We start from the raw sequence: 17,336 nt of genomic DNA, 5'->3' as shown, positions 1-17,336 counted from the left end.
GATATGTCATGAGTTGTACCTCTCATATTTTATTGACACACAATTCTCATTGTACAATGCTTCTCTTCCCCATAGATGGATATTGAATAACACTCTGTTCATCTGGCAGGGCTGCTGGACCTTGCGTTCTTGTATCTGGAATAATGCCTAATTCTACCCCATAAATCTGAGAAACCACTCAGATCTTAGAAGGCATACATTTCTTAGTCCCTGTGATAATTTTTAATTTTTAACTGATTTATAGTGTATTGTACAGGTTTCATATGTGTGTTTTATTGTAAGCCGCCATGAGTCCCCTGTTGGGTGAGAAGGGCGGGATATAAATGTTGTAATAATAATAATAATAATAATAATAATAATAATAATAATAATAATAATAGCCAAGATCCTGCATTGGATTAGCTATGCCTCTGTAGCTACAATGCGATCCCCAAAACCTGTACCTGAAGGAAAAAGACTGGATGTGTCTGTGCTAGCTACCACTTGCTAGCAACACAGAAAGGGACATATGTTGTGGGGTTGAACTGCTGAAAAGGCAGATTTGGGGAGGTTTTTACTGATTGCATATACAGTAAAGTCTCACTTATCCAACATAAACAGGCCAGCAGAACGTTGGATAAGTGAATATGTTGGATAATAAGGAGAGATTAAGACAAAGTCTATTAAACATCAAAATAGGTTATGATTTTACAAATTAAGCACCAAAACATCATGTTATACAACAAATTTGAGAGAAAAAGTAGTTCATTACACATTAATGCTATGTAGTAATTACTGTATTTACGAATTTAGCATCAAAATATCATGATATACAGTTAGAGTCTCACTTACCCAACATAAACGGGCCAGCAGAATGTTGGATAAGTGAATATGTTGGATAATAAGGAGAGATTAAGAAAAAGTCTATTAAACATCAAAATAGATTATGATTTTACAAATTAAGCACCAAAACATCATGTTATACAACAAATTTGAAAGAAAAAGTAGTTCATTACACATTAATGCTATGTAGTAATTACTGTATTTATGAATTTAGCACCAAAATATCATGATATATTGAAAACATTGACTACAAAAATGCGTTGGATAATCCAGAACGTTGGATAAGTGAGTGTTGGATAAGTGAGACTCTACTGTACTGTAGTCCACTTATTATGCAAGCTCACTGCATGCAGCTTCATTTATGCGCAAAGAGTTTTGAATACCATGGTATCATTCAGGAGAACCTAAAAATGCCTAGAGAAATGTTCCCTCTAGACTTCCAGAGGAACTCTATGGTCAGCCATCAGAACTGCCTGTGCAGGAAACCCAGAGAACAGTTCTCTGGGTATTTTCAAGGTCCTCCAAAGCAAGTACAGTAGAGTCTCACTTATCCAAGCCTCACTTATCCAAGCTTCTGGATAATCCAAGCCATTTTTGTAGTCAATGTTTTCAATACATCATGATATTTTGGTGCTAAATTTGTAAATACAGTAATTACTACATAGCATTACTGCGTATTGAACTACTTTTTCTGTCAAATTTGTTGTAAAACATGATGTTTTGGTGCTCAATTTGTAAAATCATAACCTAATTTGATGTTTAATAGACTTTTCCTTAAACTCTCCTTATTATCCGAGATATTCGCTTATCCAAGCTTCTGCCGGCCCGTTTAGCTTGAATAAGTGAGACTCTACTGTATATGGGATCCTTCAGCTGGAAGCTGTTGTTCATCTCACATATGAAGAATTTCCAGATTATGTGAAAATTGAATTACAGGAAAGGTGCTGGAATGGATCCCTCATTTAACACGTGGTCCTACTTGATAGTGAGTGTACAAGCAAGCAGCGTTGTAACCTCACCATCACTAAACAGGCTGTCATTCTCTATTGTTGCCAGAATTCTACAGGAGATATTTAGATATGTTGTCGAAGGCTTTCATGGCCAGGATCACAGGGTTGTTGTATGTTTTCCGGGCTAAACGTCAGGAGAGAATACTTCTGGAACATGGCCATACAGCCCGGAAAACATACAACAACCCTGATATTTACATACATTGTACTAATGGCTGGTCAGACTTCCCTCCCATTGGTTGTACCAAGAGAAGAAGGTCCATTGTATCGGTGATTGGGATAAGGATGGATGCAGTTTTCACACACACCCCTCCACCCAGAGAATGAAGCTGCAACAATCAGAATCAAGATCCCTCTACCAAGTCCTTACTATAGAGCCACTTGCTAATAAAAGAGGGTGAAAACATCCATTTGCCCATATCACCAGCAGAATGGACCTCTTTTCTTGGCATGGCTGATGTCAGGATTTACCACCGGGGGGGGGGGGGGGTAGTTGCAATCATGACAATCGCATTATTGTGACTATATAGCATCCTGTCCAACCCCATTAGAAATGCAGGAACAAACAACCAAAATACTCCCAACATCATGTAAAAGGTAAAGGTTTCCCCTGATGTTAAGTCCAGTCATGTCTGACTCTGGGGGTTGGTGCTCATCTCCATTTCTAAGCCGAAGAGCCGGCGTTGTCCGTAGACATCTCCAAGGTCATGTGGCCAGCATGACTGCATGGAGCGCTGTTACCTTCCCGCCGGAGCGGTACCTATTGATCTACTCACATTGGCATGTTTTCGAACTGCTAGGTTGGCAGGAGAACATCATGTAGCCTCTGTGAAAAACCTACAAAGAAGGAGATGCCACCACACTGAGGCAGATCAAGTGTAGGAAAAGAGAGCAAAAGACTAAACATATAGTCACTCTGTTATGAAGGAAATGCACTCTGTGGCTTCCTAGGGACACCTTTGACCAATCATATTTTACATATTTCATAGTTTAGCCCTGCATTAAAAATGGTTGTTGGCACTGAATCTTGGCCGAAAACAGTGTTGAATACAAATGTTTTTCTGTTAGAGAATTTTCGGTCACGATCTGATTTGATACACACAGTGGTTTTAAATAGAGAGTGGATAAAGGTTCTGTTTGCTCAAGGTTCATTGATAAATCATTAATAGTTGGTTTAACAGTATGCCCTAAATATTCTGGAAGAGAGCTTTGCAGTTGCAGTGAAAGGATGCAGTGGGGAAACAGATGCCATTTTTAACATGTTCTGGCCACATTTGGCATCCTAAGAGCCACCATGCAATTTCACAGGCTGTGGAAAATAGCAGAAGTGGTCCATTGGGGACATCTGGGTGGCTGGATCTCTTCACTGCTGAATAGGAATGGAGGATATGTTCCAACCCACTCCCAGTACGTAAGGCATCCAATGGTCTGCTTCTGGGTTTTAGCCCCAGTTATGCATCAACCCACACCTGTGGTATCTTAAAATTTCAACATTTTGTCACATCATTGGCCAGTTTTAGCATTGGGCCCTGATCTAGTTAGGAACTGAGAGGGTGGCAGATGTTGGGAGCCCTTCTGTGATCTCAGGGGGAGAAGAAGCCACAGAGCAGTGTGGTTCTCAACCTGTGGGTCCCCAGGTGTTTTGGCCTACAACTCTCAGAAATCCCAGCCAGTTTACCAGCTGTTAGGATTTCTGGGAGATGAAGGACAAAACATCTGGCGACCCACAGGTTGAGAACCACTGCCATAGAGAGTTAAGCCCCAGCTCAGGGGCTGGTGATTTTGCCCTTCAAAGTAACCACAGGTCTGTATTATTTAGGTGGCATGGGACTTATTCACCCAACAGTTCATAGAATCATAGAATAGTAGAGTTGGAAAAGACCTCACAGGCCATCCAGTCCAACCCCCTGCTAAGAAGCAGGAAATCGCATTCAAAGCACCCCCGACAGATGTCCATCCAGCCTCTGTTTAAAAGCCTCCAAAGAAGGAGCCTCTACCACGGCCCCGGGGAGAGAGTTCCACTGCCGAACAGCCCTCACAGTGAGGAAGTTCTTCCTGATGTTCAGGTGGAACCTCCTTCCCTGTAGTTTGAAGCCATTGTTCCGTGTCCTAGTCTCCAGGGCAGCAGAAAACAAGCTTGCTCCCTCCTCCCTATGACTTCCCCTCACATATTTGTACATGGCTATCATGTCTCCTCTCAGCCTTCTCTTTTGCAGGCTAAACATGCCCAGTTTAAGCCGCTTCTCATAGGGCTTGTTCTCCAGACCCTTAATCATTTTAGTCACCCTCCTCTGGACACTTTCCAGCTTGTCAACATCTCCCTTCAACTGCGGTGCCCAAAATTGGACACAGTATTCCAGGTGTGGTCTGACCAAGGCAGAATAGAGGGGGAGCATGACTTCCCTGGATCTAGATGCTATACCCCTATTGACGCAGGCCAGAATCCCATTGGCTTTTTTAGCTGCCGCATCACATTGTTGGCTCATGTTTAACTTGTTGTCCACGAGGACTCCAAGGTCTTTTTCGCACACACTGCTGTCAAGCCAGGCGTCCCCCATTCTGTATCTTTGATTTCCATTTTTTCTGCCAAAGTGAAGTATCTTGTATTTGTCCCTGTTGAACTTCATTTTGTTAGTTTCGGCCCATCTCTCTAGTCTGTTCAAGATCGTTTTGAATTCTGCTCCTGTCTTCTGAAGTGTTAGCTATCCCTCCCAGTTTGGTGTCGTCTGCAAACTTGATGGTCGTACCTTCTAACCCTTCATCTAAGTCGTTAATAAAGATGTTGAACAGAACTGGGCCCAGGACAGAGCCCTGCAGCACTCCACTTGTCACTTCTTTCCATGATGAAGACAACGCATTGGTGAGCACCCTTTGGGTTCGTTCGCTTAGCCAATTACAGATCCATTATAAACACTATAATTCTACTTTAACTGCCATGGTTCCATCCTATGGAATTCTGGGGTATGTAGTTTGGCAAAGCACTAACGAGTTATAAATTTCCTGCAATTAATCCATTTTTCTATCCACAGTGTGATTCTCTCAAAGATAGGAGCATCAGGAATTAGATCTAAACATTAAGTCTCTTTTCCTTCCAATGGCCAATCACAAAACAAAGCAGACCTAATATAAGACACAGTTGAAGAAAATCATGTTATATCAGACATCTTTCACCACTTGAGGAAGCCTGTTGTAAAGGTAATTTGGCTTGAAGAAAATGCTCATAAAACAGCAGCCACAGGTCCAACTGGGTGTTGTGGCAAATCTCTTCCTAGCGACATCTCATGATAATAAAGACCCTGGCAAGCCTCACACCTCACAGATAAAAGCACAATATCCAATTTATTTCTAAAGTGCATCCTAAATCATCACATTCTGAATATCTTGACCAAAATTCTGTTGGGAATTTACAATCTTGTATTGTATTGAATCCTGTCCCAGTCTCCCTAATCTACACTCAGTGGAAAAAAGCTGCTGAGATTGATGGTCTGTTATTATTATTGATGTATTTGGTCTGTTGTCTGTATGATTTTAAGACATTGTAAGCTGCTTTGGGTCCCATGAGGGAGAAAAGCAGGGTATAAATATTTATTGTTTTCATCATTGGTGTCATCATCATCATCATCATCACTTGTAAGCAATGTTGTTGCCTGCAACTAGGACAATGAGCCTCATTCAAGTACAATGCACTACATTCAATCAGTTACAAAACACAGAAAATGATAAAACACATCAAATTTATTCAGCAGCATCATGTTCCAAGTTTTTTTTCCTAATCAAATTATAAGGTAACAAACTCATATTAAAAGAAGGATAGCACTTAGCATTGAGAATTCAAGTATGTGTATATATACACATACACACATACATACATACACACCTTAGGCTGAATTATATAAAACACCCAACAGCAGAGTTATGTGAGTAGCTAGGCCAGGAACACTAAACATAAGCTTAAAACTAGAAATTCCTGGAGTGGCACACAATACTTTCCTTAGAGGGTTAAAATGCTTATTTTACCAGCTAATCCTGAGTAAAACTAACAAGATGCATAGTACAAGGCTGTATCAGTAAAAATGGTTCCCTTTCTGTTATTGCCCACCTCAGGAAATAAATAGTCAGCAAATATCAAAAATGTTCACATGAAAAATAAAGAGCGAAGGGTGGCTTGTTTGAAAGTGTACCAGCACCATTTGCATGCTGCGGCACAGAAACCATGTATCTTGGGCCACTGGATACTATCGATTTAACATTAAACAAAACACTTGTAAAGACTGCTACAGAGAACAGAAATATCTCACTGATGATTGACTGGGTTGGGGGCATGCTATGATTTCAAAAGGCGAAAGCAGGGAAAATGCAAAGCATCGTATCTTTCCAAGGACAGCAGCAATGACATTTCAAAACCGGCCCTTTGGGAAAAACAGGATGATTGAGGGAAAGAATCATTCTGTTTCCAACAGGAAAAATATTTGTACAAGAAAAACATGTTGTGCCATTTGTTTTGCTCTGTTCCCCACAAGAGTTATGGATATTCTGTGCAGAATCATACAAAGAGGCACCTATTTTTCACATATTCTTGTATAGAAAACAGAGAGGAGAAATGCACCAAAGCACCAGTACCCACTTAGCAGAGTGCTGCCTATAAATATACTTTCCAAAGGACTTAGCAACTCAGTAGATGGCCGCTACATTCCCCTCCACATTATTCAATATAATCATTTATACAGAGGGTATATTCCTAACAATACAATTTCAGAATAGTCATACTAATACATCCAAGAACCAGATAATCTTTCAGAAATTTACAAATGTACAGTATATTTATAACATTACTTTCAGAGAGTGTCAGTGCAAAGATATACATATAGTACACAGTGATAATTGCTCATAAAAATAGGCATTGGCATTGTAAAAACAACAACAAGGCATGGTTTCAACAGGTGTCTCCAGCTAAAGGCTAAATATATTTCTTTATAAAGAGATGTGAACCATTTTTTCCTTCTGTTTATAAAAATATATGTGCAAATGGTTGTGCCTAAAGATTCCCAGTTTGAATTAGTTATACAACAGAGTCTTCTTTGACAAGATTGGCGGTGTCTTTGAATGAATCCTCAGTTGCTGTAAAGGCTAATGGCTGATCTCTTCGGAGAATAATCTTCTGAGGCAGTGATGGAGATGGAGGAGGGACACTCACTGCTTCTCCTTGCTGCTCCTTTTCCATCTGAAACAATAAATACATTGCCTAATTATCAATGACTGAATTTCATAGGAACTTGGGCACCCACTTAGAATGATAAATGAAAGCCCCTCTTAGAGACTGAGGGCCTTTCCACACAGCCATATAGCCCAGAATATCAAGGCAGAAAAACCTGGTCTGGCATCTGTTACAGCAGTGGTTCTCAACCTGTGGGTCCCCAGTTGTTTTGGCCTACAACTCCCAGAAATCCCAGCCAGTTTACCAGTGGTTAGGATTTCTGGGAGTTGAAGGTCAAAAACATCTGGGGACCCCAGGTTGAGAACCACTGTTTCACAGGATTCAAGCCAATTTCATGTTTAATGGGACAACCTCATTGTCCCTAGAACAGCACATAGTTTACAAGGCACAGGATCATATATGAACCACCTCTCAACAGGCAGCATAAGCTTTCAAAGACAAGTCTCTTCTTAAAATGCATGGATCTTTTATAACAAAAAGCTGTAAACAATCTGTTCTCAGACACTTTACTCCATGCCATTAAATTAAAAGAAATGTTAAAGCAGCCCTAGGTATGTATGCAATGGGTGAATTTTTGAACCTCACAAAATGGAGTGTGCGAATGAGTGAGCCTTCCTCTTCCTCTTTTCCTCCTCTCTAGGGTTTCTCCACCATCAATTTTCAGCCGCCCACCCCCCATTCTTTCAACACTACTGCTCTTTGAGTCACAACCATAATTGCTATGATAGATACAGCCAAGATTAAACTTTCCTTCTGCTGAGAATGAGTCTTAGACATTACCTCTGAGTAGGTAGGATTTTCGAAGTTAGTACTCTGTTTCAATTTTCTTTTAAAGATGCTCCACTTTGACTCCTGAAGTTTCGAAAAAACAGAAACTGCACTCATTAGTATTGTTGTAGTAGGGGTAATTCAGTGACAATCAATCAACTGAGGGGTTTTTTTTTAAAAGGATGCTTCTATAAATAGAAAAGTCTGACAAATGCCCTGCCTGATTTAACCAATGAGTAGAGACCAAGGTAATGGCAGAGAGAAAGGAAAGACCAGAGCAGGTGCACTACTGAATTAAGTAATTTCAGATAAACAGCTTCACAGAAAGGGCAAGAACCTTGGTGTTTTTCACAACTTGACCGATGACTCTATCAGTCTGTTTGCTAGGGAGGCATTTGGAAAGGAAGGATACCTTAAAGTAAGCCAAATCTGTGTATGATGCCACCACCCAGATAATCCAGCCAGAGCTCATGTCCCCAGGAGTTACCAGAGTGGGGAAATGGGGGAGGCCCCAACTTGGCTGTACGTTAGTGGCATATAGATGTGACGCATAGGCTGAGCAAATAAAGAAGAAGTAATCAGAGGAAAAATAAACTGAATCCTGCTTGCTATGAAGAAGGTGAATGGCCTCAAAACCAGTCCTTAATAAATAGGGCAGAGGAATGCATCAAAGGGAAGAACTTCCATTTTCAGTTTTTTTTCCTAGTTGCAATGGACAAGATTGAGGTAGGAGTCTCACTGCAGTCTGGTTTGCCTTGGAAACAAAATATAGCGAGTAACTAAAGGATCATTTCTACCTCTCGATCTTGGCCACAAAACAAAGAGGGTGTCTTCACTTGGCCCCACACCTCTCCTGGCACACATACAGGATTCTAGGTCAACCAGATGTTTTAAAAAGTCACTTTTAGGTCTGTTCAGCTAAACACTAGTATCTAAATCAGGGATAGTCACGCATGGGAACTATATGCCTTATTACAAAGGCCAGGTGAAGCATCTCGCTTCATCTGGCTTCACTGAGAAAGGAGAGAGGCAACGGGGTGAATCTGAAACATTTTTAATAATCTATCCTGTATTTATTATGGTCTTACCATGTATTTGTTTTAAATGCAATTTTTTTATCCTTGTATTGTTGTTTTAATTGATTGGTTTTAACTGTTGTAATACTTTTGTTTCATATTATATTACTGTTCTATCTTTTTTATATTGTGATTTGTATTACGTTGCTTTTATTTTGTCCTTATGTTGTTGGGGCCTCTGCCCCATGTAAGCCACCCTGAGTCCCCGCGGGGAGATGGTGGCAGGGTATAAATAAAGTTTTATTATTTTATTATTATTATTATCTCCCTCTTGACAACGCTTTCCCCATCACATAGGGAAAGTGTTGCCCTCCCAGTAAGGTCTCATGCTGGCTCTACTGAAGCCAGCCCAACATGGGAAGCCTCCTATGTCATGGGGAAAGCATCCAGCAATGCTTATAAAACAGTTGGGGGTGGGGCCTCCACCAGAAGTCACACAATGACATGTGATGTCCAGCAACGATCTCTGTCCATTAGATGGGGGAAAGCATCCTAGGACACTAAAATCCCCTTGTCTGATGAGGTCCTTAAGTTTGGGATCCTTCAAGACAGTTTCGGTTTCCCTCCAGATTCCCTGTCATTTTTCTCACCAAAAAGTAGGCATTCTTTATTTTGGAAATCTCCAGGAATAGCAGTTCACTTTTTTAAGAGGTTGCAGGGATCTCTACACTGTCTGATGAAGACTTAAATGCTACTTGTGGTTTTGTATTCTTCTGTCATCTTTCTCTCCCATTCTCCCTTTTTGAATTTCTGACAGTGTGAGGAACAACTGGAGAGTTTCACAAATGGGAAATTAGCTCCTAGACCCACTCTAGTTGCCAACCTTCATAGAAGGCATGCATAGTCATGAAACCAAGTTCATGACACAGCATGGGAGAGATGTGATACACATTATAAAATACATAAATCTCATCCCGTGCAAGCACTTGACACTCTCTCTCACACATTTGGCAAAACAGCATCCTATTACCTGTGCAATTTCTGTACTTGCAGGAGGCTGTGTGGCACTAGCAGATAGAGGTGTAGAATAGACTGGATTCTCAAAACTTTCATTTCCTTCACTGCTGGAAGCCGCTACCTGTTGCCATAGAAAATTGGCAAGGAGAGAACAACAAAATATATTAAAACATGTACATATCAGAAGGGAAATGTACCAAGGAGAGGAGAAACAACAAAATGTTGTGCTGCATCTTAAAGAATGGATTTTCATCTTGGACATGCTTAAAATTTTATATAATGTGATTTTATTTTGTACTGGTATCTGTTTTATATGAATTGTTGTTTTGTAGATTGTTTTATATGAATTGTTGTTTTTACATTGTTTTTAGGCTTTGTAAGCTGCTTTGAGTCCCCTCGGGGAGAAAGGCGGGGTAAAAGTGATGCAAATAAATAAATAAATAAGAATGATCTGCCTTTCATGTTACACAATTAAAGCACTATGGTCCCATTTTTATTTATTATTTATTAATTGAAAACATTTATATTCCACCCTTCTCACCCCGAAGGGATGGAGCACAACATATATACGGCAAGCAATCCATGCTGAGACATAATAATTATAAATAAACACAAAAATTAAAATCAGTTATATCTATTTTAAAATCAGCTGTTTAAACCAATTTAGTTCACCATGCTGGCTCCAATCAGCGGAGTAGGTTTTCTATTATTGCCTCATTGCACTACCCCAAAGGCTTGGTCCCACAGTCAAGTTTTTACCATCTTTCTGAAGGACAGGAGGTAGTGGGCCGATCTAATCTCACCAGGGAGGGAATTCCATAACCGAGGGGCAATCACCGAGAAGGCCTTTTCTCTCATCCCTGCCAAACATGCCTGTGACGGTAGCGGGACTGAGAGCAGGGCCTCCCCAGAAGATCTTAGTCTTTGTGGTCATTTGTAAAGGGAGATGCATTCAGACAAGTAAACTGAGTTTTTTCTGGTACCATTTCATGTGCCATCTTATGGAATCCCTGGATTGGTAGTTTAGGAAGGGGTATATATCTACCAAGGAGCCCCAGTGGCAAAGTGGTTAAAGCACTAAGCTGCTGAACTTGCAGACTGAAAGGTCCCAGGTTCAAATCCCGGGAGCGGAGTGAGCACCCGCTGTTGCTCCAGCTTCTGCCAACCTAGCAGTTCGAAGACATGCCAATGTGAGTAGATCAATAGGTACCGCTCCAGCGGGAAGGTAACGGCACTCCATGCAGTCATGCTGGCCACATGACCTTGGAGGTGTCTATGGACAACGCTGGCTCTTCGGCTTAGAAATGGAGATGAGCACCAACCCCCAGAGTCAGACATGACTGGGCTTAACGTCAGGGGAAACCTTTACCTTTACCTACCCTGTTTCCCCTAAAATAAAACATCCCCAGAAAATAAGACCTAGTAGAGGTTTTGCTGAATTGCTAAATATAAGGCCTCCCCTGAAAGTAAGACCTAGCAAAGTTTTTGTTTGGAAGCATGCCCGCCAAACAGAACACCAGAGCATGCAGGATCAGTAAATGTCCGTACCGTAGAGTGTTGTACATGGAAATAATGGTAGTAACAAGAAATTCTTGATAGGATTCACAGTTTGTCTGGTTATGCTGGTTTGTGATGAAAACTACTGTATAGTATATAATAAATGTTCTCTTTTTTTCAACAATAAATGTGAATTCTTCTTCATGGAAAAATAAGACATCCCCTGAAAATAAGACCTAATGAATCTTTGGGAGCAAAAATTAATATAAGACACTGTCTTATTTTCGGGGAAACACGGTATATATCTACCAGAGAATTTTGAACAACTCATGGAACTACAATTCCATGAGTTGGTACCAAAGTGCTACAACTGTAATGTGGAAGAAAGCTGACAATATTTTTGGCAGAATCTTTCACATACTGCAACCCCAATTTATCCAACTGTTTCCAGAAAAAAACTTTAAACATGTGTCAAGACTTAGTTTTGCTGCAAAGAACTGACATGGCTAATCCAGTGGAACAATCTAATGAAAATAGAACATGGATATAGAAATCTGACGCATGTCAAGCTATGAAGGGAGAAATGAGAAAAGGGAAAAGGTGTGTTTGCTTACCTGTGTGGGAGGAGCTGTATTCACATCCCCAGTTCCACCATCTTTTGTTGTATACATAGGGTTTTCAAAGGTGATTGGCTGTTTCCCACTCTCCACAGCAAAGTTTTCATTCTGAGAACAGCAATATAATATTTCATTGTTGATATGAATCGCATACTGCCTTAAAGTAAAGCATGGCTATAACACATAGCACAGAAAGCCATTCTTTTCTAAAACTATGGATTTTCTCAGAACCTATTCAACCTGGCAAGAACCTGACTACTTCCTATGTTGTCTAACATCATCAGGACGGGTGTTTGAGATCATCAACTTAAGCCAGCCCTCCAAAACGCTCCACAAATCACTTCAGAATTAGGAAAAATCAACACATCTCCCTACCATTACCTCAAAAATACCCTGAGATAGCAAGCAAGTCCATATACAACCATTACAGGGCAAAGAAACATCAGCATCAAGATATTAATGCAGATTTCCCTTCTGCCTAGAGCAACTTGTGCTGAAAAAAATCAAAAGGTGTTCTTGTGTATTTATGAAAGAAAACATTACTGGAAAATATGAAGGCTTTCATATTTTTTTTTCAATTCAGGTAGTGCTTCGTTGTTAGTTGTTAAACCACTGTGTTTAGGATAACAGTTCCTGCAGTTTTAATTATGTGAACGCCTTTTGTAAAATTTTAATACGTTCATAATCCTCACACTCCTTCAAGTGAACATGCAAACCAAAATTATAGGTAATAATGTGGTAAAAACCTAGATCATAATTACCTTTACAAATATGCACCTCAAAATGGTGAATGAGATCTATCAAATTGTTTCTACCATTCATATAATGGTTGAAAATGAATCATTTAAAAAGGAACACGCACAATTGAAGATTCCAGCAGGCACTGACATTTATTTTAAGATATTAATATGCAAAATGTTTCTCCCAAAGTGCACCCACCAGATATTATTCTTTTGCAGGAAAAAAACCCTTTACCATTTGCATTGCTCTGTCAATAGCAGTTTCAGCTCCAAAGCCAGACACGCTTATGTCCATGGTCACATCAGCTCCAGATCGGAATGTCACCCCGTTGCCATTTTCCGTGGATTTTACAAGACTGCTTAGACTTTGTAAATAAGAATATTTGAATTAAGCAACAGAAGATAGCTTAATGATCTTTATCTTTATTTTGCCTCCCACTCTTTGTGATTAATTTCATAATAATTTCCCATGGAAAAATAAAACTCTTTAAAAGGTAAAGGTTTTCCCCGGACATTAAGTCTAGTTGTATCCAACTCTAGGGATTGGTGCTCATCTCCATTTCTAAGCCGAAGAGCTGGTGTTGTCAGTAGACACCTTCAAGGTTGTAGCTGGCATGACTGCATGGAGCGCCATTACCTTCCTGCCAGATCTATGAATCTACTCACATTTGCATGTTTTTGAGTTTCTAGGTTGTCAGAAACTGGGGCTAACAGCAGGAGCTTACCCCACTACCTGGATTCAAACCACAAACCTTTCAGTCAGCAAGTTCAGCAGCTCAGCGGTTTAGCCCGCTGCACCACTGGGGCTCTTTAGGCAAATTAAAATAAGAGCACTACTTGGAGAAATTTTTAATGATGTCTAATACTGTGGCTAAGAATCTACATAGAGATATGTGTGTCTGCAATTGTGGCAATCATCCACATATGCTTCTTTTTGGATAGTGCAAGGAATTATTCTGTAATCTCTTGCACAATATCCCAAGCTCCTTTCCTTTCCAGCAGTAAGGTCCCAGGAAGAGGTTTCATATGATACAGCTCTGAGAGGAAGGGATAAGAAGGTGCACTCAATTTGTGAGCGTACTTCCGTTTCCTTTCCTATTACAGCCAAGACAAGCCAGTTCACTGATATCTAACCCCCTCTTTTATTTCTCCCCTGTCCTCACTGGTAAATAAAAGTGATAGCAGCATCCCCTCTTGATGATTGGCAGTTGATGGGAGGGAGGTTTTGGATGGGAGACAAAGTGCAGAAGATAGCCTCTTGCACCTTCCAAAAATACACAAGAGACTGGATGCGAAATCACAAGCGTGGACCATTATGCTCAGTTTGCTTGGTTTAAGATCTCAATCTATCTCTCTTGTTATTCAAATGTTTTTGGGAATGTGGTTGTTGCTACTATTCGTAGTAGTACTAGTACTACCGTGTTTCCCCGAAAATAAGACAGTGTCTTATATTAATTTTTGCTCCCAAAGATGGGCTAGGTCTTATTTTCAGGGTATGTCTTATCTTTCCATGAAGAAGAATTCACATTTATTGAATTTATTTATTGAATTTATTTATTTATTTATTTATTTATTGAATTGCATTTTATATTTTATATTGCTGTTGCAGTCCTCCCCACCAATGAAGTCGAGTGAATTGTACTTGGTGGTTGATTGATATTATTACTGCTGTATTAACTCTTGTTTTATTGTCTTACTGTGTTTTATATTTTTTGTATATTGTTCAATGTATTTATGCTATTGTTTTTGTAAATTGTGCTGGTCGGGCCTTGCCCCATGTGAGCCGCCCCGAGTCCCCGTGGGGAGATGGTGGCGGGGTATAAATACAGTTTTATTATTTATTATTTTTATTGTTGAACAAAAATGAACATTATATGTTGTACAGTAGTTGTCATCATAAACCAGCATAACTAGACAAACTGTGAATCCTATCAAGAATTTCTTGTTATTACCATTATTTCCATGTACAACACTCTATGGTATGTACATTTACCAATCCCGCATACTCTGGTGTTCTGTTTGGCGGGCATGCTTCCAAACAAAAACTTTGCTAGGTCTTACTTTCAGGGGAGGCCTTATATTTAGCAATTCAGCAAAACCTCTACTAGGTTTTATTCTCCAGGGATGTCTTATTTTCGGGGAAACTGGGTAGTTATGATAATACAGTAAACTCTTGGTATCCACAGGGGTTTGATTCCAAGATTCCCATAGATACCAAAATCGATGGATACTCGTCCCATTATATACAACTAGCTGTACTCGGCCATGCGTTGCTGTGGCCCAATCTGGTTCAATGAAAAAAAAACTCAGAAAAGAGTTCTTTCTCCTACCCTGGACCTTCCACAGATATATAAAGAGAAGCCTCCCACAGGATGGTAAAACATGCGGGTGTCCCCTGGGCAACATCCTTGGTAATGGCCAGTTTCCTCACATCAGAAGTGGCAAGGCTATTCCATGCTAATCAAGTTGGCCAATTGCAACATTTCTTGCAGTTAATAAATAACACCACTCAGAAAATGGTGGAATACCAGACATGAAACAATGAGAGCCAGCTAACACTTCCCAACACAGGATTCTCCCAAGTAGTAAATAGCCAGGGTTTGAAGCAGCAAGGCTATTGAATGCTAATCAAGTTGGTCAATTGCAACATTCACAACTGCCTGTAGCAGAAAAGAGATATATAAAGAGAAGCCTCCCACAGGATGGTTAAACATCTGGGGGTCCCCTGGGTAACATCCTAGCAGACAGCCAATTTTCTCACACTAGAAGCGGCTTTCTGTTTTTGAAGTCGCTCCTGACACCCTTTCCATGGCTAGGCCTCAGAGCTGCGGCCTCATGTAACTCCTCATGAGTGGCGAGGAGGCGAGGCTTCCCGTCCTTTGCGACCACATCGATTGCTAAGGGAGGAGGGGAGTGTTTGGCAATTGCTTGTGTTGTTGCTAAGGGGAGGAGCCATCTGTTAGGACGGTAGCTAAGGGAGGAGAAGGTTGATTGGCCATTGCTTAGGGTTTTGATTTTACCTTTCTCGGGTGTGTCAAGTTTGTGACAGTAGGCTTAAAACCCATTGCAGTTCGATTGCTATGCTGAGTCCAAATTCCATAGTGATCGCTGGAGTAGTTTGGGAGATATGAAGTCCCTCACTGACAGACATTACATTTTTATTTATATAGATAACATAGTAAAATAGCATCCCTTATATAAAATGGCAAAATCATGATTTGCTCTTTGGAATTTTTAAAAATATGTATTTTCAAGCTGTGGATGATGGAATCTATGGAGCGAAGAGCTGAATGTATTTATTTATTTATTTATTTATTTATTTCCATCATTTCTATCCCGCTCTTCTCACCCAAAGGGACTCAGGGCAGCTCACAATCCGGCAGACTATAGAAAGGGTTAATGGAAATACTAAGAGCTGTGCAGTCTTAAAACATTTTAACTGTCATAATTGATAATTATTCCACTGTAGCTATATATGGGCAAGGAGCTGCAACATATACTATTACCGTCCTAAATGGTCACAGTGGCTTCAGATATGGTGGAATATGCAATATCCTGCTGCATGTATATGCAACATTTTGTAATATTCCTTAGAGTGCTCTTTCATAAGACCACTTCCACAGGAAGTTTGGGTACATAATGATGCAAAACAGAGAATAAACATCTGTTCTCTGTTTGAATGGATAAATGAATGTATTTGAGCAATAGCTGATCAAGACATTTAGCTGTCAGAACAAAATAGTGTCCCTCCTATTTTCAATTGACTGGCAGCTGAACATTTTAATGCTAGCAATAGGACACAGCCTTGCTTCCTACCTATATTTGCACCCTGTGTTTCTTTTTTCTATTCCCAGTAGAGCCAAGTGGAGGAAAGTTACACAAAAATGTCAAAACTGCATGATTGTGCAGATGTGACAAATTGAGGGGGTGGGAATCATTAACACAAGACCTTCTGCTGCTTGGCTGGAAATACTGGGAAAGAAATTAGCACACAAAGAACAACAGCAATATTGGATTTCAATGAAAAGAGACAATCCAATCATGATTCAAGTGCAATGCAATTACAGGAGAGCCATGAAGTCACCTGGGAGGCCACATAAAAGGGTTCTTTTATCCTGCCATAATTGCACTTTAGCAGCCTTATGTGATAAAGTCCTTAATGGTAACCCAAAGGTGATCTTATCCTAGGGATTTCTTGGCAAGACTATTCAGAGCAAATTTGTCATTGCCTTCCTCTGAGGTTGACTCAAAGTGTGTTTCCATGGCTGAGCAGAAATTTGAACCTGGTCTTGCTCTTTAATGCTTTTTATCATCATATTTATTTCAAGTCATATCTGAACTGTTCTATTATGATGCTTCTTGACTGCACCAACAACTTTCATTCAAATACAAGTCAAACCACATTCAAAGCAAATAAAAAAATTCACTGAATAATTTGGATAGTCGTAACACACAGCTCTGGTTTACTGACTGGGGGGTGAAAGCATCAAATCCAGAGCCTGGCAAAATTATTTTGGACTACACTCTCAGAAACTTCACATAGCCAAAATAGCTTCAAGCACTATTTTTGTTCTCTTGGAATTTTGGGGTTACTATTTCTGTGCAAGCTTTCCTGGAAAAGGGAGACATTGATC

At 40.1% G+C, this 17,336-nt stretch overlaps 1 protein-coding gene across 2 annotated transcripts in view; it reads right to left on the bottom strand.

Annotated features, from left to right (window-relative positions):
- Positions 1-5,549: 5,549 nt before the first annotated feature.
- The window catches only part of lrp2 (LDL receptor related protein 2), a 189,848-nt gene continuing 178,061 nt past the window's right edge, over positions 5,550-17,336 (bottom strand). For both annotated transcript variants that reach the window (XM_008119019.3, XM_062964876.1), the window contains exons 75-79: positions 12,938-13,067; positions 11,960-12,070; positions 9,862-9,969; positions 7,828-7,899; positions 5,550-7,053 (exon numbers count right to left, since the gene is read on the bottom strand). In XM_008119019.3, coding sequence (XP_008117226.2) covers positions 6,892-7,053; positions 7,828-7,899; positions 9,862-9,969; positions 11,960-12,070; positions 12,938-13,067 — 583 coding nt within the window. In that variant the 3' untranslated portion in view covers positions 5,550-6,891. The remainder of the gene's footprint in view (positions 7,054-7,827; positions 7,900-9,861; positions 9,970-11,959; positions 12,071-12,937; positions 13,068-17,336) is intronic.

Source organism: Anolis carolinensis, chromosome 1 (genome assembly GCF_035594765.1).
Source record: "Anolis carolinensis isolate JA03-04 chromosome 1, rAnoCar3.1.pri, whole genome shotgun sequence".
Taxonomy (NCBI): domain Eukaryota; kingdom Metazoa; phylum Chordata; class Lepidosauria; order Squamata; family Dactyloidae; genus Anolis; species Anolis carolinensis.
This window is presented reverse-complemented; position numbering and strand designations above follow the sequence as displayed.